At 39.2% G+C, this 24,037-nt stretch overlaps 2 protein-coding genes across 11 annotated transcripts in view; both read right to left on the bottom strand.

Annotated features, from left to right (window-relative positions):
- The window catches only part of foxp1b (forkhead box P1b), a 148,168-nt gene extending 137,349 nt beyond the window's left edge, over window positions 1-10,819 (bottom strand). For 7 of the 10 annotated variants that reach the window (XM_041034280.1, XM_041034290.1, XM_041034291.1 and 4 more), the window contains exons 1-2: window positions 10,402-10,549; window positions 6,297-6,375 (exon numbers count right to left, since the gene is read on the bottom strand). The gene's annotated coding sequence lies outside the window, so the exon portion shown is untranslated. Of the gene's footprint in view, window positions 1-6,296; window positions 6,376-10,401; window positions 10,551-10,629 lie in introns of those variants that run through there. The other 3 variants (XM_041034282.1, XM_041034283.1, XM_041034296.1) reach the window with 2 other exon arrangements.
- Window positions 10,820-14,816: 3,997 nt separating this feature from the next.
- On the bottom strand, window positions 14,817-23,764 carry LOC121179807 (eukaryotic translation initiation factor 4E type 3-like). The gene is made up of 7 exons (XM_041034855.1): window positions 23,454-23,764; window positions 21,935-22,007; window positions 19,968-20,062; window positions 19,456-19,516; window positions 19,290-19,356; window positions 18,997-19,152; window positions 14,817-18,306 (listed from the first exon to the last, which is right to left on the bottom strand). The coding sequence occupies exons 1-7, from the start codon at window positions 23,636-23,638 to the stop codon at window positions 18,260-18,262; spliced, it is 684 nt and encodes a 227-aa protein (XP_040890789.1). The 5' UTR covers window positions 23,639-23,764; the 3' UTR covers window positions 14,817-18,259.
- Window positions 23,765-24,037: the final 273 nt, after the last annotated feature.

Raw genomic sequence — 24,037 nt, 5'->3', positions numbered from 1 at the left:
ACAGGATTGTCTGTTTAGGTAAGAACTTGTTTTTCCAAGTCTGATCACATGATCAGGAATATTGTTGCTTATTTGTGGATCAGAGTCCAAACAAGACGTGAATGGCCTTGGATAGCCTCCAGTATTAGTGTATACGGTATATGGCTGTGAATGTGGTGGACAAAGATCACAGAGTGAATTATGGAAACTGCCATAAGTACAGTACGCCCTGAAAACACTTTGCAACATGACATTTCTCAGATGAATCATCAGCCAAGCAATGAGAAATGTCAGTTAGACAATGAGAAACTGTCTCCGCCATTGTTTACATATTGACTGGCACAATGTGGTTGGCCCTGATGAGAACAACACACAGCCTCCAATAGCATGATCTCACTTGGTGGAAAAAGAGCTGTCACAGTGAATCTAGAAGGAAGGTGTGGCATTGCAATCAATGAAGGTGGAGAAACACAAACAAAACAAATCTATTATTGGTTCCACAGCATGAAATCATACATTAGCTAAGCTGGTTCAGAAACAGTTACTCTACAATTTGCTGCTCAAACCGTTCTCACCTCTGCTTTTTCCATTCCTCTGTCTCTATAAGGTTCAACTGAACACTTCACTATGCCCCGCAAGGTCTTTTACACAGCACCGCTATTGATAAAAGAGACCGGAGCGACTGAGAGAGAGAGAAAGAGTGCATGAAGGATACAGAGTTTTCATCTACTATCCATCTCCTATTCTAATGCAGCCATTATGCTCTAAAAAGAGACTGCTCATCTATTCATTTTATGAGGCATCTGAAAAAAGATGACACTGCAAGAGGGTTGGGCGGAGTGATTAAAATTCTTTGAATTAGCCCTTCAATCACTGCATACAATTGTGCATAAAGTACACAGAAATGCACTCAAAAGCCTGGCCCAACTCCTCTCTGTAGTAGGATATGAAAAGATTGATTTACTCATTTCTCACTGTGAGTTGTTTTCTGTGTGAGGAATTGATTGGTCAACACATTAAAAGCTTGTACATCATACACTCCTTATACACAACATGAAAAAGCTTTTAGAAAAATATCCAATAGCTCAGAGCAGCTGATTGCTTAAACCGCGCCATATTTACAGCATTTAGAAAAGGTGTAGTAAATTTCCAACAAAAGGCTGTAAACAGTAAATAGTAAATGGCTAACAGTGGCAAGCTGGGGGGAAAGCAACTTTGGAGCATGATGTGATTAATGCAGGAGGCACTTTGATGTCACTTGTCAGCGTCACTCTATTACTCGTTTTTTTTCACACACTATGTTCTTGTAGGCCATGTTCATGTTGTAGGAAAACACTGGAACAGTGTGAATCATATCAAGGTGATGGTATCGAAGCTGGAATGAAAAAAACTGCCGTTGCAAGGACGCTTAACAAAACACTGCAGTTGCTAATCATTTAAAAAAAAAAATTCGGCTATAATAAGAATTCACAACCACAAATGAAACACTTGAAATTTGCTTAAGCTTTGACCGCAGCTAACTGAAAAGCACAATCCATGAGCAAGAACAAATATTTTATTTACTAAACATAAAATAAGAGAATAAACAGAATGTGAGGTGTACCCGTGTGTAAGCCGTACATATAAGCCACTGCTGACATGGGGTTAACCTCCGGGGCGACTGGTCGCAGTCACTGCTCACAGACACACATTCTCTTCTCTGCTTAAGCACAGAATTTGACTTTTTCTCATACTTTTTACTCTTGTACCTGGAACAAAATAAGAACTAAAAAAAGTTTCAGTTCCAGTTTAGTTTCTCTCTCTTGCTCACCCACTCACACACTCTTTCTCTTGCTCTATCTCTCTGTTTTCGTCTTGATCTTTTTTTAGATGGATAGTCACTTACATAAATGTCTTGTAAGCCACAATAACATTAAGAAAAAATTCCATCCCTAATATAAACGTGTGCTCCACCATTCATAAGACGGCCGAGCGGCATCGCGGTCATGAAGTTAAGTCAGCGTTAACCTTTTCAGATTAAGAGAATACTATCGGTACTTGGCTATTACACATAATGTTGTTGAAGCACCTCCTACAATCATTCAAACGGTACTTGAGGTGAATTGGCAAAAACAACTTTAATCTGGTAAATCTTGCAGCTAAGATGAATTCACAACCGTTCATTTCATGTCACTGAAGTTCTGAGTTTGTGGTTTTTTTTTCCCTATAAAATATACAGCTGAACAAAGTGCTACACTCATACAGCTAGTGTCTGGGATCGACAGCTACATTTACTCGTCAGAGTGAGTCTTGTACAGAGCAGAGAGAAATGAAACGTGTCACTGATCAAGTTAACGTACCTACAGATAATCTCTCTCTGAGAGTTGTGTGTTATTATACCTACGGCACACATGAACCAAATACTTAATCTTATATGATCATTTAGACTGTTTTTGTACCGTGACAATATTTTAGAACTCGTGTGAGGAGTGACAACCGTATTTATCTGGCTGTATGAACATAGCACATGGCAGAGTAAGAGGATACATTTCCCACTCACATAACACAGCACAGATTTTCCCACTTTCCACTGCTGACCATTTCAAACTTGCTGCTTGCTGCACGTCACACAGCAGACCGCTGTGCTTGCTGCTGTATGATTCTGGTGAGACCTTTGCAGGATCAGCGGCAGCCTCTGCGGCTGTCGCCTCCCGTCTAAAAGGGACTTTACACACATCCGCAGCCTCTGATGCTGAGCCACCCTGTGAAAGCCACAGATGTATCACACCTGACAAGGATCTTTGTGTGGATCTCAATTTAACGCTTACTTGATAAACACGAGCCCCAAAATACTGTGCAAGCTGCAAACCTATACAAATCAAAATATTACTCCAAAAATATGCTGCAGTAATCGTGTCATCAAGCTCAACCACGATTTAACTAGTGCGTGCTAACGGCAAACTAGCGGGCTGGAGAAGGACCATCCCTAGCTATAGCCAGTCCTAGCCAGCAATGTGTTCAGCCAGTTGGCTATAATAAACAAAAGTGATGTTTGGAAACTGGGCAGGGACTTGAATTCATTATGGCCTTTTGGCATTTGACTGAAATCTTAATACTGAAATTGCTTCAGATAAAAAAAAAAAAACATCTGAACTCTTGAGCAAAGTCAATCAGAAAATTATACCACCACTACTGAAAGTAGCAAATATTACCTACTGTGATTAAATTATAAATATGAACAATAAGGGACTGCACTTATTATCCCACAATGTCCAAACTCTCTCTTTACACCTATGAGGGCAAAATTAAGATTGTGATGAGGAAGAATGAATGAAAAAAGCACCACATTGTTATTCATATCTTACAATATTTGAAAAATAATTCAAAATGATTTGTTAAAAAGTTTTGTTAAAACAAAATGTCTGTAAAACACTTAAATTTGTTTTTAGGTGTTTTAGAAGATTACACAGTGTGACACATTTTGGCTCTAATTTTACTTGTTTAAGAAAAAACTCTGAAGTCAAATTATAACTCTGACACTGTATAATCACAAGGAAGGGCATGAATAGTACCACTGAATTATCACCCAGCCCTAACAAAGGTAGAAAATCAACAAACCCAAATCAGAGTGCTTCTTTAATCACAAAAACAACAGTGACAAAGTGTTTATCTGGTCAGCACATGCAGCAAATGGTTATCTGCTTAAACACATAATTCCATCCAAGGCTAATCTATTGAACAAAATGATACACAAAAAAAAAATAACTCCTGTGAAAATAACCATCTCCAACTGAGTGGCTTGGGAGTGGAGCCCCACCCTGTTTACAACAGTGAGAACAAAAACAAACTCCCTCCAAGGAGCCCGGGCAAATGCAAGTCACACACTCCAACCAATACCAGCAAACAACAACAACCTCTGAAGATCTACTGGGAGAGAGCGGGCTATCAAACAACAGCAGTCTGCACACAAACAAGGTGTGCATCTCTGTTTGTTTGAGAGAGCGAATTGGAGAGAGAGAGAAAAGTGTCTGTGAGAAAGAGAGAGAGAGAGAGAGAGAGAGAGAGGAAGAAAGAAAGCGAGAGTTGGTGTGAAAGTGGAATTGAGTAGCAAACAAAGTCAAATACCACCCCCACCACCCCAGTCTCAGGTCAACTGATTCATCAGGAGTCAGGGAAGATACCGTCACCACCTTCCATGAATAGCTCACAAAACCACATCAGTATGACTTCACCGTGGCAAACCCAGCAGTTTGAGAACACACTCTCTCTCTCAATATCCAGGGACTCTGACTGGAGAGGTAATGAATCTCAGTTAACAAGGCCATTATCAGTGAAGGAACTACATCATCAGGAGGGACTCCAAATCCATGCGGCCCTTACATCCACTGGCCTTTTAATGTTGCTATTAACTGCTCAGGTATACTGGTAAGAACTGTACCAAAAAAAAAAAAAAAAAAGCGAGAAAAAAAAAAGCACAAAGATAAAAGCATTGTGCGTTTGATCTCACGCTGTACGTCGTCACAGTAAACAATGAGACTGTATAAGGGACACAGGCCCAATTAGCTATCTCTGCTCTCCGCTGTCAAGTGTTTAAACAGCCAGCTAGGATGATAATAGTAACCTGCATACTTTCATCTGTGCTCCAGACTCATCAGCGTGGTAGCACCTCTGCTGAAGCGCTGCACTGCATCTTGGGTAATTACTGCTTCCCAATTACCACCCAGCTGGTAAATATATATCAAATAAACAAGCAACAACCCGTCAATTAGGAGCATCCTTTCATAATGGGGGGTTCAAAATGATGTTTTATGTTTACGGACAGAGGAAAGCAGCGAGAAAACCGAGCATTCAGCTGCTTCAAAGTGAACTTGCATCCATTACATGCAGTTAGGAGTACATCTGAACATAAGTTTGTAAAAAAAAAAAAAAAATTAAATCATGTGTTTTTGAGGCAATTACAGTGCACCTCTAATTAAATGTGTTTTAATTGCCAACAGGGCAAAATGTACAACAGGGGAGCATTGCTGAAAGGACTTAAAAAATGAAACATGGCCTTTTCTTCACAGAAGAATGAAGAGGGACAGTAACATTGTTGAATTCAAAGGCAAAGAGAACAGCTGCAGTAACAGTCTGTCAACAAAATTTGCATTGCTGCTCTCTCCTCATCTCCATTACTCTCTCCTGTCTCTCCTCAAGCCCACGGAGCTGCCGGCTCAGATCTGAGTACTCTGATGGCTTATCACATAGCGAGCAGCAGGCTAAGCTGGAGTGATGCGCCCAAAAGACATGATCAAAGCACACCAACTTTCCACCCAGCGATGATGATGGAAGAGCAGGCCCTGCCATGTTATGTTTCTTATTAGGCTGGGGCTGCCAACTGAAAACACAGCCAAGAAGTCAAGGATGAGGCCCTTAAAGATCTGCTCCTGCAACCTTATTTTACATTACACTGTCTACTACACTTAACGGGGTTTAACTAGTAATCTGTGACATTTTCATATTAATAAATGTAAGTTTTGCTACTCTGCTACTCTAATTCTCACACTGATAAAGCATAGTAATGACTTGACCTATAGCCAGATTATAAAAGCTTTTATTTTGAAGCTCCAGGCATCCAGTTGTGGATAGGTCTTAAGGTCTTAAAAACTTTGGTGCAAATGAAGACTTTTACAGTTTACATCAGCATAATGCTGATTTGTTTGGCATAAACAGAAGAACTTTATAGAAAACATGATCAGCTGAAAAAGAAAAAGAGTCAACACTAGAAACTACAACTCCATACACAGACAGAAAAAATATATCACAGATCTAACCACACTCGTCTGACTAATCAAACCACACAACTTGTCACCAAAATATACCAAAAATTCGTAGAACGCTTACAAATAACCACCTTTGCATGGTGCTTCTTACATTCTCAAGTCACATTGTCTATTTCAGGTAAATGTCACATCCCACATCAGTGGAACATGCCACCTTTTCAAACATGCATTCCCCTATAAAAGTTCAGGAATAGTTTAATTCCAACATCAGCTTTCCCAGAAACTCAACAGTCATCACATTATTTTTCCTCTTGGTGTAATTTTTCCAAAATTGCCAGGAAGCAAAATTACTCACTGAAAACTATAATGTTGCACAAGAAGAACAAAAAAACAAACAAAAAGCAATTATTATCAGGATCTACATTACTTCATACTGTGTAAAGTTTCAGCCTTGCTGACAAATGTCAGAGAGAGAAATGGTTTTGGAGATCCAGGCTGCAAATTACACATGGGTGCTGGAACGTAAACTTTTGAAAATACTGTGAAAGTTTTAAAGCAGAGAGAGGAATCACTTACAGTTCTGACGTAATCAACTTTCACTAGTGGCTGTAGATTGTTCCAAAAGCGGCCAACTTCACTTCCTTTCCATGTTACCCTGGAATGAAAACAAAACAACCTATGAGTATCTCATGTTCCGTCAAAGTAACAACAAAATGTTCTCGGTGTAAATATTCATCAGTGCATATGTGATAGAAAATTGAGAGCCGTGTCACCCATCAGGCCATCGAAACCACGTCATGAACGAGCGCAGATTGACATACAGATAGACTGGACAGCTGATAGAAACAGGTGCTAAGGTTTTGCCTGGCAGCTGAGCGCAGCTTGTAGCATATGGTGGAGCCCCTCATGTCTAGACAAAAATGTTTGAAGCTTACCTGCTTCAATCCCAAAACATACAAGTGTTGTGCTATTAAAGAAACTGATTTTAAGGTAGTGCACATTAAGAGGCTCCTGCCCTCACTGAAAAAGAGAACGGAGAATCACAAGAACAAAAATACATTGCACATGATCCGAACCCTTAGAAAGAAAGAATGTCTCCCACCGATATAATTCATCACATTAATCATCTAGTAATTTTCTAACTTGAGTAAGTCTTATTTATCTTATTTCATTAACGTGTGAACACCTGTGTCTGAATGCAAAAGATGTTAAAAAACTAAATGTATTCTTTTTTTTTCCATCTTGTTTGAGAAGAAGAGTCCATCAGCACACAACACACAAAGTAAAATCATCTTTTTCCTGCAGTGTCCTCAAAGATCAGATTGAGTATGTTCAATACATTTTACCCAAATTAAAATACAAGGTGAAATAGGGAGATGTTATTCTTAATTTGCTTTTATAATCAATGTTAGAGGACTAAGCGAAATATTTTTACAGGTAGCATTTTTGCCTATCGATCGCCAATTGATATTGTAGAGGTTGTTGCAAAGTCTTATGCAGCCATGTAAAACAGGCCAATTATTTATTAAATTAACAACACCACTTTAAACTAAAATCAGCACACCAATAATTACTTTAATACACCAACTTGACAGATACTTTTAATATTTTCCAACAATGGACAAGTATTCCAGTGCTGTAGTGTATTCCTGAAACACAACACCAGTGGTAAATTCATTTTGTAACTCAAGTTAATTGATTGTAATTGCATGCTCCCTCTCTTCCCATGCAGACGGATGACATTTTTTGTCAGCATCCCTTCCTTTATTAAGGACAGATGACAGTAGAAGACAGTAATTAATGACTGCATGAGTTAATGGCCGTCCTGAGCATTTTGCAATCTCCGTAGAGACCGAAGAGCTGCACAGAGCACACCTGAAGCTGTCCACTCTCTGACCAATCGCCTTCCCTGGCATTGAGAACCGTCAGCCTGGGCACGCCACAGGGGCCGGGACACACTAACCTTTACCCTGGAAATATTGTTCTGCTTTCCTTTGTTATCACTTCCATTCATGTACTACAGCACTAATGAGCACGCTGCCCTCATATTCATATTGCCAGCACTCTTCCCCTTTGTGTTGTTTGAATCAAACATGCAAAAATCACATGACAAATTCATTTACCCGAAAATTCCCTTTATTCATCTGTCACTTGTCTGGCTTTGTGCAAAAATGTATCAAGCAACTGGTTTGAGGGCGTCTTGTATCTGAAATCAAATGAAGGGTGAAGCCATCATATAAATCGGAGAGAAAAAATACAACAAATGAAGAACCTTATTCCCACACTGGACCGAAAATAACTCTCCTTATCATTCAGCTGCAAGCAAGGGTGCACAGTCAGTTTACAGCCCCTCCGTACCCAGCACAGGGTATTTCAATGTGTGTTCACAAATACTGAGCCGTCAGATGAAAGAGAGGGCCGCTCTACTCAGGGATGGGAGTCCTCACACTGAATGCATGAGTGACTGATTACTTTCTTACCAGTTGAACCTCAGCTCTCTACAAAGAAGAGCCTTAGCCCAAGCCTGAAGAGGCCAAACTAGAAACAAGGGCTTTCCAAATAATACGAAATCACAGATTGGTGCGTTAAGGATCTTGCGTCATTACAATGCATACAGCTGCTCTTCCTCAGATTTCAGATTTTTTTCTTTTTTTTACTTTCTTCCCTGCCAACTAAATGTATTCAGTTGTGGTATAAGGGCAGAGAAACTACAGTCATTCTTGCTTCTAGAAGCAGACGCGGGGGACCGTGTTAGGTTGTTCCCATCAGAATCAGATGAAGGCTGAATGTCTGTACGTAATAGCCGTGTCAAACAGCAAGCCTGGAAAAGTTGCAAAGAAAGTTCACCCTGTGTTTTAAAACCTGGGTCAGCATTTGCGAAGGTCCATTTCTGCATAAGTGAGCACACAAACCCCAGTGCCTGTTCAAATAGTCTGCAGCTCTCTCTCAGGCAGCTCATGACAACAGCCCAGCAGCAGCACTGTTTGATCTCCAATGTTTTCCTTAATCTGGGTTGTCAAGGTTCGCTTGTTGGAGGCTGTTTACTTTACTTCTCCTACAAAAAAGTGTTTTTTTTCCCCTCAGACAATGACTAATCCAAAGACCAAGAAGGAGGGAGAACTGCCAGCAATAGTTGTTAAAGCTGCAGTTTCCTTTTTGTAAATTTTCAGATGGTTTTAGTCCTGCTGTTGCCAGCTGCCGACTTACTGTATAAAATATTAGGGTAATTTTTCATTCCAACATGTATACAACTCACTCTCAATGCAAATACACAATTATATCTTTATTTATGGAATTGGTGAAAATACTAATTTTGTCTGACTTTACAAATTAATAATAAATCAGGGTGGATTAAGTAAATAAAGCATTTGTTTATAATAAGTGTACTGTATATACATTTACAAGCTGCACAGTAAAATTTATTGGTCACATGTTGGTTACTGGTGTCCATATGTGTGTGAAACACCTGCTATAAAATGTTAATTAAAACATAGAACACATCTAAACTATTTTGAATGTGTTTACTTAGTAAACTATTTTTGCTTACATTTAGACGGTGCACTGTGATAGCATAACGTTAGTAAAAAAAAAAAATTAGACAATTCACTCCACCGACACACTGTATAGTAACAACTGGTAATTCTTAATTGTTCATTTAAAAAAATAATGAATATTTTTGTTCTGCATCTTCTGCAATATTTACAGTAAATGTCCAACTGTAACCCACAGCACGTCTGACTCAATAAAACCACTATAAGTTGACCAAAACCAGAAATACAGCTGAGCAAAACGGAAGGTGAAAAACTTTGAAACGTTGCGGGGCGACTTTACGTTGTCACAGCTACAATTAAAAATTAATTTACGAAATCCCTTTGTGTCAGGGAAAAGTTAACAGTGAGGTGAATATCCGCTTTAAATGTATTGTGTGCAGCCTTTTCGCTGAGCAGACGAGCCACACCAAAACAAGACAACCTTCAATAACGCAAATGATGGACGGCCAAATAAAAGTAACCTTAATTATGAGCTAAAGCGACATCACAGTTACAGTAAGTAGAGTTTGGCCAGTGGTAATACCTTCCTCCGGTCTTTCGGAGTTTGGAGGACAGCTAACACGTGGGGGGAAAAGCTCAATCCCTGGTCTTACTCCAAAGAAATCACGGCACTCAAACTTCCCTTTCGCTGTGTAAAGTTACAAACTTTTACGCCGTTATCCTCAACAGGTAACGTTGTAAATACGGACTGTCAACGTGTATCGCTGATCGGCACTTTACGATCATCCAGCGCTAATTGTGAAAATACTTTTTCCCCAAAGGTGCATTTCCCCCCGGGGTCTCACGAGCAGCCTCCACTAAGTTAGAAACCGAACTTTCCAAAAAAAAAAAAAAAAAAAAAGTAGAGGATACAAACCTCGTAGTTACACACTTGTAACAGCCGCTCGGTACAGCGACGTTAACACGCGCAACCAGCCACACTACGTGACAACAAGGCAGGTGCTTGTTTATTTGTTTATTTCGCTATTTATACAATTATAGAAAGACCGAAGACAAACTCTGTATGTGTGTGTGCGTGTGTGTGTGTGTGTGTGTGTGTATTTGAGTGCAGCAGTAGCAGCAGCAGCAGCAAGTATCTAGATACGATACAACAAAGCTAATGTTAACATTATGATAATAGTGAAACTTACCAGAATGGAAAACGCTTTACTGCAGCTAACAGGCGCACGCGGAGGGTACCGATTCGCTAGTATGAGATAACGAACCCGTGCACGCGAGCCTGTGTACCGAGAACGCGTGCGACAACAAATCACACCGTAAACACCAACAACCATATTACTCCGCCCGCCTTGGTGTGGGTGGCGAGGTGGGGGGACTATCTAAATAACTTAACTACAGGGAGAAACAGATAATCTTACCGAGGGCGTCGAAAAGGAGCAAAACGTGGAGTTTCACAGTCGCTGCCTCCCAGTCTGTCTCGCAAGGAAAGGCACGAGCTCCCTTCTTAATGTTGTTATTAGATTTTAACACGCCGAGAAAAGAAGGAGAAAAAAAAAGGAAGAATCGCGGATTTGGAGTTGTTGTTTTGTTGTTCCATTCCAAGTCCGTGACGTCATATCCACCTGCTTGCTGGGTAAACAACGTTCATTGCAGATCCTTCACAGAAACATCACAGTCACAAGTACAATTCAGTAGCACTTAGTGGGTCCTTTCTTTCTATGGGGAAATGTAATGATATGCATTAGTTTTAGCTGAAAGTGTGACAGGAGAGTGGGGGGCTGTCAGAAAAGCTAAAATGTCTAAGCTGACTAATTACAACTGAGGTGCAATGAACTTCTATTATTTCAGAAAATTCTCCTGTCTTTTTTTTTTTTTTTTTTTTTGGATCTGAGGTTCATCATAACTCTTCCAGAGCCTCGCTGCCTGCAAGAAAAAAAAGATGAAATGCTTTAACATAATCATCAAAGATGTTTTAATCTCAGCTGTGTGTAGTTAACTGTTGAAGAGGCTGACATTATGGTGCTGGAAATCAGAGCAGGTTCCTTCAGTTTGGTGGGGTTACATCTGACCTGTGGGCCAACCGTTGAACCATTTTGAAGGGGACGTGACTTCATCTTAAATTTCAGCAACATAATGAAGAATCTCTGCTTTGCACGTTTTTCGCTCTTGAAAAGTTTTGCTGACGCCCAAACAGTTTTCCCACAACATGACTGTCTCTAAAAGTGCAAAAACATTATGACAGTAATTAAAATCTCTGTCACTTGCCCCTGAAGAGGAGAATTATCATGGGCCAGTTCAACAGTCCAGTTAACACTCATTGTAAAGCAACATTAATTTAGTCTCAAGGGAAAATATTTTAAGTCGTTTTTCTGTCCTTGATCAAGGTCTGAGAAGCACAGCTCATTTCGCTCTGAACGACATTACATTTATCATGGCTGCATCTGGGAGGAATGCTGCTGATGAACCCGCTCAGGAAAGACAGTTTCTTAGTAGAGAGCGCCACCCTCTGACCATGCATAGTCACAGGAAGAAATACCACATTTCCACAGAGCAACGTGAATTTATGGCCATTTTACTTTACATCCACAATCCTAATTGTGGTACTGTACTATTTTTTTACCTGAATTTTTCTTGAAATTTCCCTCACCCTTCAGTGTGTTGGTGTTTTGCCAAGCACACTGACGTACCCAGAGTCTGCACACCCAAATCACTGACTTCAGATTAAAACGTAATATCTGTAAACTTCTCGGATTATATTGACAATAGCAGACACCTAAAAGACATTTTTAAAATCATAGGATGCAAAAATGTTATTTTCAAAATGAACTGATCTGTTTCAGCGTAAAAAACATTGTGCTGTTTTAGTCATGAGCTACTTTAACTGCTCAATGACAAGAACCAGAAATCACTGTCACTTGTGTGTGTTGTGGTCATTAGAATATGTTTGCTCTGCATCCAGCATTTTTTGTGTGTGTGTTTGTTTTTTTAGATCATGTCCCCTGTGGTAGCACTGCGGCTCCACGTCTGCTTCTAAATGTGTGATTGATCACTTAGCAGAATTATAATCTTTATCAAGCTTCAGGCTACTGTCATGGAAAAGCTTTTCAGTATCAAACTTCTGCTCTGCAGGTAACTGGACACACAACGCTGCACTAACTGCCACAGCAGGTTAAGAGAAACAAATCTCTTCGTTTTGTATTTCTTAATTCATGTGACACAACAGTGACACAAAAGAAGACCTAGCAGGAAAACGCAACGTACTATTTCCTGTTACCTTCCTGTGAACTTGATAAAAAAAAAAAAAGCCTTTTACATACCTCAGTTTAAAGACCGTATAAAAGAGATGGAGGAAAACATCAACTATTTTTAACTATTATGTAACAAGTAGTTTCATCACAAGGAAAAATTATTTTTTTTCTTTAGCTTGTGTGCTTCAATCCACAATCACATTTCAAGTTTGGCAAGCTGAAAACAGTGCCATATTGCCACTGTAAAGATGCTCTGTCTATATGGCAAGCAAGTAGCCTGAGGGCTCACACATCAGTATGGCCTACAACCACAGTGCTGTGTTTAATGACCTCAGGGACCATGAAGTGAGAGCAACACAGCGATGGCTGAAAGTCTGTGTCAACATCAATTCATAACCAGAGTTAAAAGAACTATATAATTAAAATGTAGGATTTTTAAAAAGAATTACAATATGCAGATACTTATTGAAAGGTGAAATATTTCCCCCTTTTGATGTCTCTGAGGGAAAACAACAGTTTTGTCTGTGGTCAGTGGTGAAATACTGATGACATTTTTCTGCTTCATAAGTTCTTATCTCTCATAACTACATTATTCTCATTATAGTCCTAACAGGATTTACAATCTTTCTATGATTTGTACATTAAGCCAATCCTACAGTCTTTCATAGGATTACTATAGTTTTTCCACACAGTTGTAAACATGATTGTGTGCTGTAATTAATGAGAAAAATTCTAATGTATATGCAGTGTTCTGAAGGCAATCTAACACATAATCTAAGCTTTCTAATTCTTCATTGACATGATCTGCATGTCAATACTGGATCTATGAGCTCAGCGGAAGCCAACAGCCATGTGTCTGTCTGAATTTATTATCCCGTACTGTCGGCGTCACGCTGGTGATGTGTCGTGTGGATTAAGGCCCTGACTTGATGGAGTGTAGTTGCAAATTAATTGAGGATCACTATCAGTTACGTAACGGCCTCTCCACACATACGCGTGCACACAACAAAGTAATTAGCTTTCTGTTAATTAGGTAATTAAGCAAATGAATAGGAGCTCCTCTTGATTTCCAAAGGGGGACGGATGGCTTTCATACGCTGTTTCTCCCTTGCTGCTTGGGGGGGTGTAGCATTCAGCACAGAATGAAAGGAAGAGGACTCCTGGAGAAGCTATACAGATAATGACCAGTAAAGAACTGTCAAGTGAATGAAAGAAGAAGAGAAACTGGAGATTATGATACTATGCAGTCTATCTTTGTAAATATAATTGTAGCAGGGCATTTTACTATTTCAGGTAACAAACAGAAACAACTATTAAATCTTTAAAAAAAAACAAAAAACACTTTCATAGTTTACAAGGTAAAACATTAGAAAGATACTCTTGTTTTATAGTTAGCATGTTTCTCTGTTTAAATTTAAAAACGTAACATGATAAATGTCTTGTTTTTACTTTAACCCTTAAGACATGACTGAGTAAATCTCAAAGGATTTTTTTTTAGTTTAGTTTAATGCCCCATAACAAATTCTGCCCAGATGCTTTTTGTTTTTCAGTGTGTCAGTTTGACCATGTTAAATATTTGCATATATATTAAATAATCAATGCATTTGAATATTGATATTATTTAAATGTTAAATATCGAATCAATTTTAATGAAAGTTAAAACGTCACAGTTGACAGTGCACTTCTAAGTTTAAAATTGATTGGATGAGCACAAGAAAACTACCCTTTCCCGTCCTTCAACCTCCTCAGCCGAGGTGCCCTTGAGCAAGGCATTTAACCCCCGTCCCCCATACATGTTGTTTAGTTGAAAATATTTTTCTTTTGTATTTGCTTTGTTTGGAATGGTCCAAATGTGCTTGGTACACCTCTGAGTAGTTGGGTGATATATACTGTGGATAATAAAGACTCAAGGGAATTACATGTTGGAACTGTTTGTGTGTGTGTGTATATATATATATATTTTTTTTTATATATATATTTACTTGACATTTTTGAACACAAAATTGGACTACTGACATAGTATAGTAGTATAAAAACACATGCAGCAATAGTTCAATTTTAAAAACAGCTGATTAATTTTTCACAACGCTGGCACATTAGAAGAGCTATGTTTCTGCGTAACCTCTCTTAACGTTTCCACACCTGGCTCCTTTTTTAAACCAGAGATTTATACAGAGACAACGAGTGGTAACGTACCACTTTGCACAGCGGTGTGTATGCAATGCTTAATGAGTTTTTGTACATTCTCTTGTCATCTTTAACATTATTAAACAGTATAAATGTTAATTGGGAATTTGTCACAGGTCTTCACCAAACACATACAAACATAAGCCAGGGAAGTCATCTGTCAGCTTTTTTTAATGCCAGTGTTCATAACAAATAGTTCTGAGGTCACTGTTACCATAACAAGAGCTAATAACATCAAGCTTTGATTTTCCACATCTTCTCTCTGCAGAGTGTAGTGTAAAAACCATAACACTTACCTCACATTGCAGGTAATAAACTTGAAGCTGCTTTTCTTTTGGCATTCATAAAATTCTTACACAGATAATGAATTATGGCAGTTAGACTGTAGCAGAAAGAAGAACAACTATTATAGTTTCAGCCACATAACTGAGAGCTGGGTTTTAACTGAGGTCCAAGGTCTAAATGATATGTTGCTTTTTGAAACGAGGCACCGATCATACGAGAACAGGAGCATTTCCCTCAAGATCAAGAAGCTTTTCTTTGTAGCTGCTGTTAGCAGAGTCAGCTATTCTTCTATCCTCTGATCATTAGAGCAATGTTTCTGAACTGCACAAGCTACTGGATGGTGAATCTTTATAATGTTTGACTCTGGATACAGTCGAGTTTGTAAGACGGTGAGTGTGCTGGTCCATACCAGCATTTTTTTTTTTTCCTGATGTCAGTTGGCTGTGAATGTGCAGCTCCATGTAGGCATCATCAGCACAGAGCAGAGGTAAATGCACTCTGCGCTGGTTTCCTAAATTACTGACAAGCCTTCTGAATGCATTTTATAACCCCAGGGGACGCAGAGGCACTCTAAAACCTAAGCAAGCTGTTCATGTAATTGCTCAACCTCAGCCTCTGCACAGGAGACATTCACATCAACTCTTGTGTATTTGGTTGTCAGACATGTCAAGAGATTAAAACAACTAATTTTTATGTGGTTTGGATTTATGTCTGGTTTGGTTTGGTTTATGTCGGATTTACTTTGAAAACATTTGAATGCTGTTATTCTAGACCGACTAAAGGGGGTAGAGAATGTACAACTAGGAACATTAAACAGGCAAAACTACTGCTGAGATTTCTGACTCATTAGTGACCTGACTAAAACCACTTTGCCAAATATTCATAAGAGGTAACCCCAAACTCCCCCAGCAATATCTGGATTTTGTCTTTAACGCTAGAACAATCACATTACTAGAATATGTAATATGAAAAGCACTGCTGGTGACAATCCACAAAGATCCTATATCTATCGACAGAGCCTTTTAGCACCCTTCAGCAAATTGTTTTGGTTTTGTGCCTGCAACTTTACTGACTGAGTTGACTTTTACTGCGTTGATCAAATTTAGTTCCAGATGAAAGTTGTTTTCAGCAAAAACTTCTCTATACACAAACCACCCAGCACCAGCAAACAAAGCTACATTTCAATATAGAGACAAAAACAGGGCTAAAAGGACAGTGAATATTGGACTTACATTTATCTGGCGACCAGAGACCCTACTCTAAATCAATGGCAATGTTGTGTCATGTCTGCTGGATGGCAACTGTTTGCTAACACATTAACCATGATAATTTTATTTAAAAGCAAAAATGGTTGAATTGAATTTTGCTTCATCTTAGTGGGAAACTTAGAATGGAGCCACTGTTAATGTTATTAGTAACAACCAAGCTCTCCCTCCTACAGGTCAAAACGTCTGCCGTGAAAAAGACCTATTCACAAAATGAGATAAATCAAAAAGTAAAACAAAACCGTGAATTTTAGGGAAGGGGTCTCAAACACCCCAAAATATGTCACACTTGTCAAACACACTGTTTTCCTGACCTTTACAATTTTCCTCTGCAAGGTATTTCCTGTCTTGCCTTATACATCGATCACACTGACACAGCACAAAGGGTATAATGTGCAACTGAGGTGAATCAGCGCAAAAGGGCTCAGCGTGAGTGGAAGATGATGAAACGCTGAAGTATTGACACACACCTTACATGCAAGAATGGCAGCAATCCTTTAACAGACATTTGCTGTTGATGCTGAAGATTGCACTGTGCAACAAGAAACACAGATGATAAGAATTTTCTTTTACTTTCCATTTTATTTACGTTGTCCATGTCACCGCAAAAAAAAAAACATGTTTACAAAGGAAATATTGTCCCCTTACACTAACCTATCAGCCAGTCCAAAGTTGAACTATAAAAGTGGTGTGACATACAATAATACCAGAAGCATTCAGTTTACTGTAGCCTACACTGCAATAAAACCATAGTAATAGAAATTGTGTAATTAAAGTGTTAACGGTGTTAGTGAAGGTAACTCAGACTGGGTGATGAAGTCAGGTTTGTGACGGGACCTGATCGAAAAATATGTGTTTCTAGTTTCTCTATTAAAAATTGATGGTACTTATCAGTGAGGACATGATCAAAGGCGTGAAGTCAGTGAAACCTGTGGTACTTTTATATAATGTACTTTTCTTTGAAGAAGCAGTCGACACTGACTCAGCAACTACTGAAACTTGCCACATCTGTCTTATTTGACTTTTAATCTTATCTTAACGATTAAAATTTGACATATTGCATCTATAGATTATACTAAATAAGGGAACAGAACAACAACCCCAGTGTTACTTGCTTTAAACACATAATAATAATGCTGCAGAGTGTTATGGTTGTAGGGACACAGTCCAACAAGCACACTTGATTTACTGGTAGAAGAAACAAGTACAGACAAGTACTAAGGAGCACCACTTTTTGAGCATAAAAATGCGCAGTATCTCTTCAGCATAATACACCAACAATCCATTTTGGAGAGCAGAGGGTCTGCTTTCAACACGCGTATTAAAAGAAATGTCAAATGTGGTGTGGCTGGGAACATTCAAAGAGGCACCTTTCAGGATGGATTTTGCCCTTTAAAAAATAAAAAAACATCTTAGAAACCAGATTTAAAGTGTCTTAGGGCCATATCTGTCCTGGAACATGTTCTGATTCCCTGTGATGGCTTCATAACTGAGGGGACACTGTGATTGGTTTGATGTGGAGTAGATTCATGAAACTGAACGGGACATTCACTCCATCCTCAGAAGTGGAAAACGCCAGCTGAATAGAGACGCTTCCATCATAAGTTTAACTTTAAAAACAACGGCAGAAAAGTGCTTTGGCACTGAGTAAGCTGACTTAATTTAAACATAGTATGAACTGAGATATCTAACATATCCAACAGTTAAAACATACTAGATTACGTAGCTGCTACCTCTATACCAGGAATAAATTGTGAGGTCCATAGCCAGCGCAGAGAACAGGACCTTGACAGTGCAGTTCAGTATAGGAGGAAGTCCAAACCAACATGAGCTAACGAACTCGGGATGAGATTTACGCTGGATATACACATTTTCTGAAGAGTTCAGAGGTTAGGACCCACATCAAAATGAAACAAGGCATCAGTCATTAAAAGTTATAAAAATATATTGATAACATTTCCTCGCTGAATGCAAAATAATATCCTTGATTAGGTTGTGGACAAAGCCTTTACATCAAGGCAGGTACAGAGTTCAGGTTAAAAAGAAAAAAAGTGCATTACAATCTAATGTCTTGAGCGTCCTCCCTCAAAGGCATGATGATCCATGTGAGCTGAAAAAGTCAAAGTGATTCATGCTGAGTATAAACCTTTGATCTGTCTGGCATAAATAAGAATGATTGTACGTGCCGGACACAGTTTAGACCTTGACCACAGAAAGAAGTTGTTTTTTTTGTTTGAGTTTTGAAAAAGGTAATATATCCCTGCTGAGAATTGATTATTAAAGGGATATACCAGATAAAATTTGTGGACTGGCTGTGGAAACAAATCAATCTTGGGCACAGTGCAAGTTAAGTTAACTTAAAATGCCCCCCCCAACCCCCCCACCCTCCCCCGGGACAAATAAAGTTCTCTGAATCTGAAAGCTTAATTACTTACAACAAACACAAAGTCAAATATTGCAGTTTGTTATTATTGTGGTACCAAACAGCCTATGTGACGGTGCTACATGAAGCAGGTATGAAGTAATACTTGGCATCTGTCCTGCTGCATTTTCTGCAACATCAGTAAAACCTGATTAGCCCACAGCTACGCTCACTCTTTAAATCGTCCTCTGGTACTCTGACATGCTCTGGTTGGAACTGTGTCTGTCAAAATGTGCATCGTTCAGTCTTTTCCTACAGTCTCACTTGCACCACGATATACTGATAGAGTTTGTGAACATCTGCAAAGCTTAAACTCCCTTCTGCTTCTAAATCCAAAGGTACAGTAAATGAAAAGTGGAAAATAATGGGCATACTTACACTTATAAAAAACAGCTTTAAAAGATATGTAGGGGAGGAGCTCGTAGACTCTTCCCAAGATATTTGCTTCGTTAGCAAGAGACGCATCTTTATTCCAGACTTGTACGACATCTTCCCGATCTCGAACGCTAACACTGACACCAACAACCTCATCCTCTGGGAAACAAGAGGAGAAACAAAATAAAATAAGATGAACACAGAAAACAGCACCAGTGTTAACAGCAGATACATTTTTTAGATCAATACAAAAGCTGTATTTGGCCAAAAAAAAAAAAAAAGCCAAAGGATTGTACCTGAGGCACAGTAATCTGCAAACTGCTCCCCAATAGTAGCAAGTAACAATTCTTTCCAAACTGCAGACTGAACAGGAACAAAGACGAGATAATTAGTCATTCGGTAATTTAGATTATTATGGGATATTTTTATGTGAAAAGAAGCTAAACAAAGAACAACACGTACAGTGCTTTCTTTTGGTATTTTCATCTTCCATACGCCTCCTTTTGCATTGCTTTCTTCTTCCCTGGTAGGAAAAAAGATTAAAAAAACATTAGACACGGAGCAGAGGGATCAGTTTTACATTATCCATATATTTTACTTCAAATAGAGGAGACAGAGGAAAATGCTGAATAATATACTACAAAGTCCATCTGAATGGCTGTAAATGTAATAATTGGACAGTGATAACATCATATGATTATAACCAGAGGCCTTTTAATAATGATGTAATGATTCTGAAGAATAAGAAATAATTCAACCTTTTCAGACAAATTGAAATAAATATGTTTTACATCCCTTTGAAGTTGCATTGTACTTAGTACATTATCAGTTATCATTGTTCAACGCAACTGGAAGAAGTTTACTGTATTTGAGTTATTACACAGTAGTTACAGCATGAGCTACAGTTATAATTTACCCTCTGTTCAAGCCAGTGGTCAGGAATATAATCATAACATTTATAATAACAGACTCACCACAGTGGCCTCCGTTCTCCGCGCATTAAGTGATAGCTACATCTCAAAGGCAGGGCTGTGACCGGAGGGATGTTGTTGTATACACTCCAGAACATCTGCAAACACACAAAGCAGACATGTAATACCTACTACTGCCTGACTGAAAATACATTTTTGAGGCTGACTCTTGAAAGAAATGTTAAGATGGATCCCTTAGTTTGGATTTGGATTTGGTTTTTGTTTTTGTAATTGTAACCAAGGTACATACGTACGGAGCAGGACATTTGGAGCATCAACCTGTCACTGCTCTCAAGTGGGGAAACCATATAAGGGAGACACTGTTTCTAAATGACCTTTAACTAGGGCGGGGTATCAAATTCAACACTTCTTAAAGCACCAGCCAAATTGCCTTGATACCATCGGGTATCAAAAAATGTCATTTAGTTCGGTATCAAATTTCGATCCCTAATGGGTTAATCTCGTCAAAGCCAATGAGCCAATAAGCTTGCAGCATGTTTGACGTGCCAAGTCAAAAGTGCTGGTGATTGGCTGTGTCCAGTCATCCAGGAAAAACATTAGGTTACGGCACGTCCACAAACGTCGCTCACACGAAGCTGTTGCGTTGCGTCATTCTAAACTGTGGAAAAGATCTAGAGCGTGGCTCCATTTTAGCGGCATCGATGCTAACAGTGCACAAAATATGTATAGCCATGAAGGACACTCTGCCAATGCTTTCTGACTTGGCAACAAGATATCTCTGTGTGCAAGCAACATCCACACCCTCAGAACGAATATTTTCTACTGCTGGGGACACTGTTAGCCCGGAGCGAGCTTGTCTGACACCTGAAAAAGCAGACATGATTGATTTTTCTGTGAGTGATATAACGCTAACGCTATGCTGCAGTGACCGGTTTGTCATTTTTGTACTGCAATTTCTTGTTATTTATCGGCCACCGCATCGTACCAATATCATTTTATCTACAATAAGATAATATCGGCCTGATTTATCAGAGATGCTTTTCTCTCCCGAAGCTCCAAGAGGAAGTTCCTGCTCTGTGACAGAACTTTCCTCCTTCAGTTTATATTTAGTTTATTTCCGACACCACAGTACATAATATATATACTATATAATACTGAGAGTGTTCATTTAACCAGTTCAAAAAGTGCCACCATTCTGAAAGCAATGCATTGTTTATTTTCACACATCAAATCCAGCATTAACACGGTTGTGTCACGCTTTGCCAGTTGGTGTCTTTTCCAGGTGTTGTTATGGTTGATTCAAAATAAACAGCAGGCTTCCCCAAAGCCACACACTCCACCATCGCTGCACTAAACTGCAAAGTGTTGCAGAGGGCGACAACCTGTTCAAAATACGCAATTTGTGTGTCTCAGCTTATTCAAACTGAAACTACAAGCCTGTTTCACTTCCATGTTTACAGTGACATCACTGATGTAAACAAACCGTGAACACCCTCAGAAAATGTTACTAACTTTGTTGCATGGTCTCCATCTTTATACTAAAAAGAGCTGTCGGTTTAAAGGCAGAGAGCTGGTTTCTCCTTTTTTTTAAAAAATCTGATCGAACAAACCTTCTGCTTAGTTTATTTTAGTTTACAAGCTGAAAGTCCCCACGAAAACAGGAACTTTCCCTTATACAAGCATCAGCGCACCATATCAAAGGGCAGTAACACTGTGACTTACACACACTGATCAGTCTGTGAGCAGCTCAAAACTGTTTGAATTTCACAAGAAAAAAAACCTGATGTAATATGGCCTCAATAACCTGTGCGGTGCATTCATGTTTCATGATAAAATGCTTCGTTTTTCTCCGCCACTCGTGCCCACTGTAGCTTTGAGTGCCAATGAACTGCTTAATCCCGTGCATCAATGAAGCTCTGCTCAAGCCAATTTGACACTTAGCCAAGTCATGCACTTGATCTCTTTGCTCTTACGATGACGAAGCTCTTTTCGCCGACACCAAATCTCACCTGGACAGTTTGCACCGTGTAGATCTTCTTCAGATTGGATTCACATTCTGCAGCCGTCGTGCCCGGTAATGACCTGGAGGAACGAGTGGAAACTGTTTCAGTCAACAGTACACGATGATGCAGCTGACAGAGTGTGCTGCTCACACACACACACACACACACACACACACACACACACACACACACACACACACACAGAGTTTTTGATTTTTAATAAACTTGCTAAAAATGTTTTCCCTCTGTCATCATAGATTATTGATTGTAGACTGATGATTGCAAGTTTTTCTACTTTTTTTGCAGAGAGGCTCAGTGAAAATCATACCTCAGATAATTCAGTCTATTTTCCTATCTATGTAGATTACATGGTGCACATGGCAACTAAACCAAAAGCAATGTTTAATATAGATATACACATTCATGGACCACAGCTTATATTTATATGCAGGATCGTGATTCCTATTTCCATCTATGTTTTGATAAAATAGTCATAACACCAGTGCTAAATGTACTTGTACTAATGCTAGACTAGTGTTAAATATACCTATTTTATGTTGACTATTTTATTTGCTATTGACTGTTCAGTCTATTAAATGCCAAAAATTATGGAAAATGTCTGTCACAGATTCTGGAAACCCATGCTGACATCTTCCAGTGTCTTTCGTCAGACCTGACTGTCCAAAAATAATAATAATAATAATTGCAGAACAATTATTTAGTTGAATTATGACTGTTTCTTTCTGAGTGTAATCAATAGTATGTGAATTTTTTAGTCCTTAAAAAACAGTTTCAGGAGCTTACTTCATCAATGTGTCACTCCTATCAGGTAAACACGCTGAGCAAACACATTAGAAGATGACAAATCAAACCTCAATGCCATCCAAACTTTGGAAACCTTTGCTCCATGGTCAAAGATGAAAGGATTTATTTTGAAAGTGTGCATGATAAGCAACAATCCTGCCACCTTATAAAAGAGAAGAAACGACACAATGTGGCGTTCAGGACGCATTTTAATGACCGGTCTGAGGACACTTTGCTGAGAAAGCGAGCATATAATCTTTTACAGCCTCTGACACCTTATGTTGGTTGTTGGAGAAAGTGAAGCCGATTTTCTCTAACTGTGCCACTTTTTTTGTTTTTAGAAAAATGTAATAACCGTCTCAGTTTCACCCAGAAACTGTCTGACTCTCCTGCTGAGAAACACAGCTCAACTAACTTGACTTGCATGTCTGAATATCAAAAACACAACATGGTAAAGAAGTCCATCTTGTTATGCAGGAATCGTTACCAGGAGTAAAAACATTGCTGTGAAAATGATAACTTTTCTGGTGTCAGACACAGTAATGTAAAAAAAGAATAGAAGAAGAAGGTCATGTTAAACCCAAACATTCTCTAGCTACATTTGCTCCTGGAGGCCTGCGGAAAGCTTTGGCCTTGAATTTTATTTTTTTTTCCTCCCTCCATTCCTGCTCGTCCCGGGCTCTGAACTCAAAGACAACGCGGAAGAGGGGAAATATTTTACCTGTCCAGCCAAAAAGTCCAAGGTGAGTGCAAAGGCAGCGTTGTCGTATCGTCTTCTCGGTGTTTCTTTGTGATATTTTCCAACTCTTTCTCGTCGATGTCAATGTTGCTTTCAGAGGAAACAGTCTGAGCGCTCAGGCCTCCTCTGTCCATCTGTAGATCTGTCTGACCCGCGGGAACCGCCATTTCAGCAGGCACTGAACTAAACCTTTATATGGTCCCTGTATGATTCTCCTTAAAAAAAAATACACCCGGTTTGGCTTTATCTCCAGATACAGACACACACCGCTTTTCCGCCTACCGACTGGTGACGTCTCTGCGTCACTGGGCTGAAACGTCACAGTTGGTCCGTCCCAGAGAGCGGGAAAACAGAGGGAGGTATCACTCCGCCTGGTTTACGGGAGTCCAGAGACTGAGCTGAACCACAAACCAGCCAGACGCCAGGCATCACCAGAGTAAACTGAAACGATTAGGATTAAATGTGTTAAACTACCAGACTAAGAAAAAACAAACAAACAAACAAACAAAAAAGGAAAAGAAAACACATAAAATCTGATGGTTTAGGGCAGAGGATAATACATGTGT

This window comes from Toxotes jaculatrix, chromosome 3 (genome assembly GCF_017976425.1).
Source record: "Toxotes jaculatrix isolate fToxJac2 chromosome 3, fToxJac2.pri, whole genome shotgun sequence".
Taxonomy (NCBI): domain Eukaryota; kingdom Metazoa; phylum Chordata; class Actinopteri; family Toxotidae; genus Toxotes; species Toxotes jaculatrix.
This window is presented reverse-complemented; position numbering and strand designations above follow the sequence as displayed.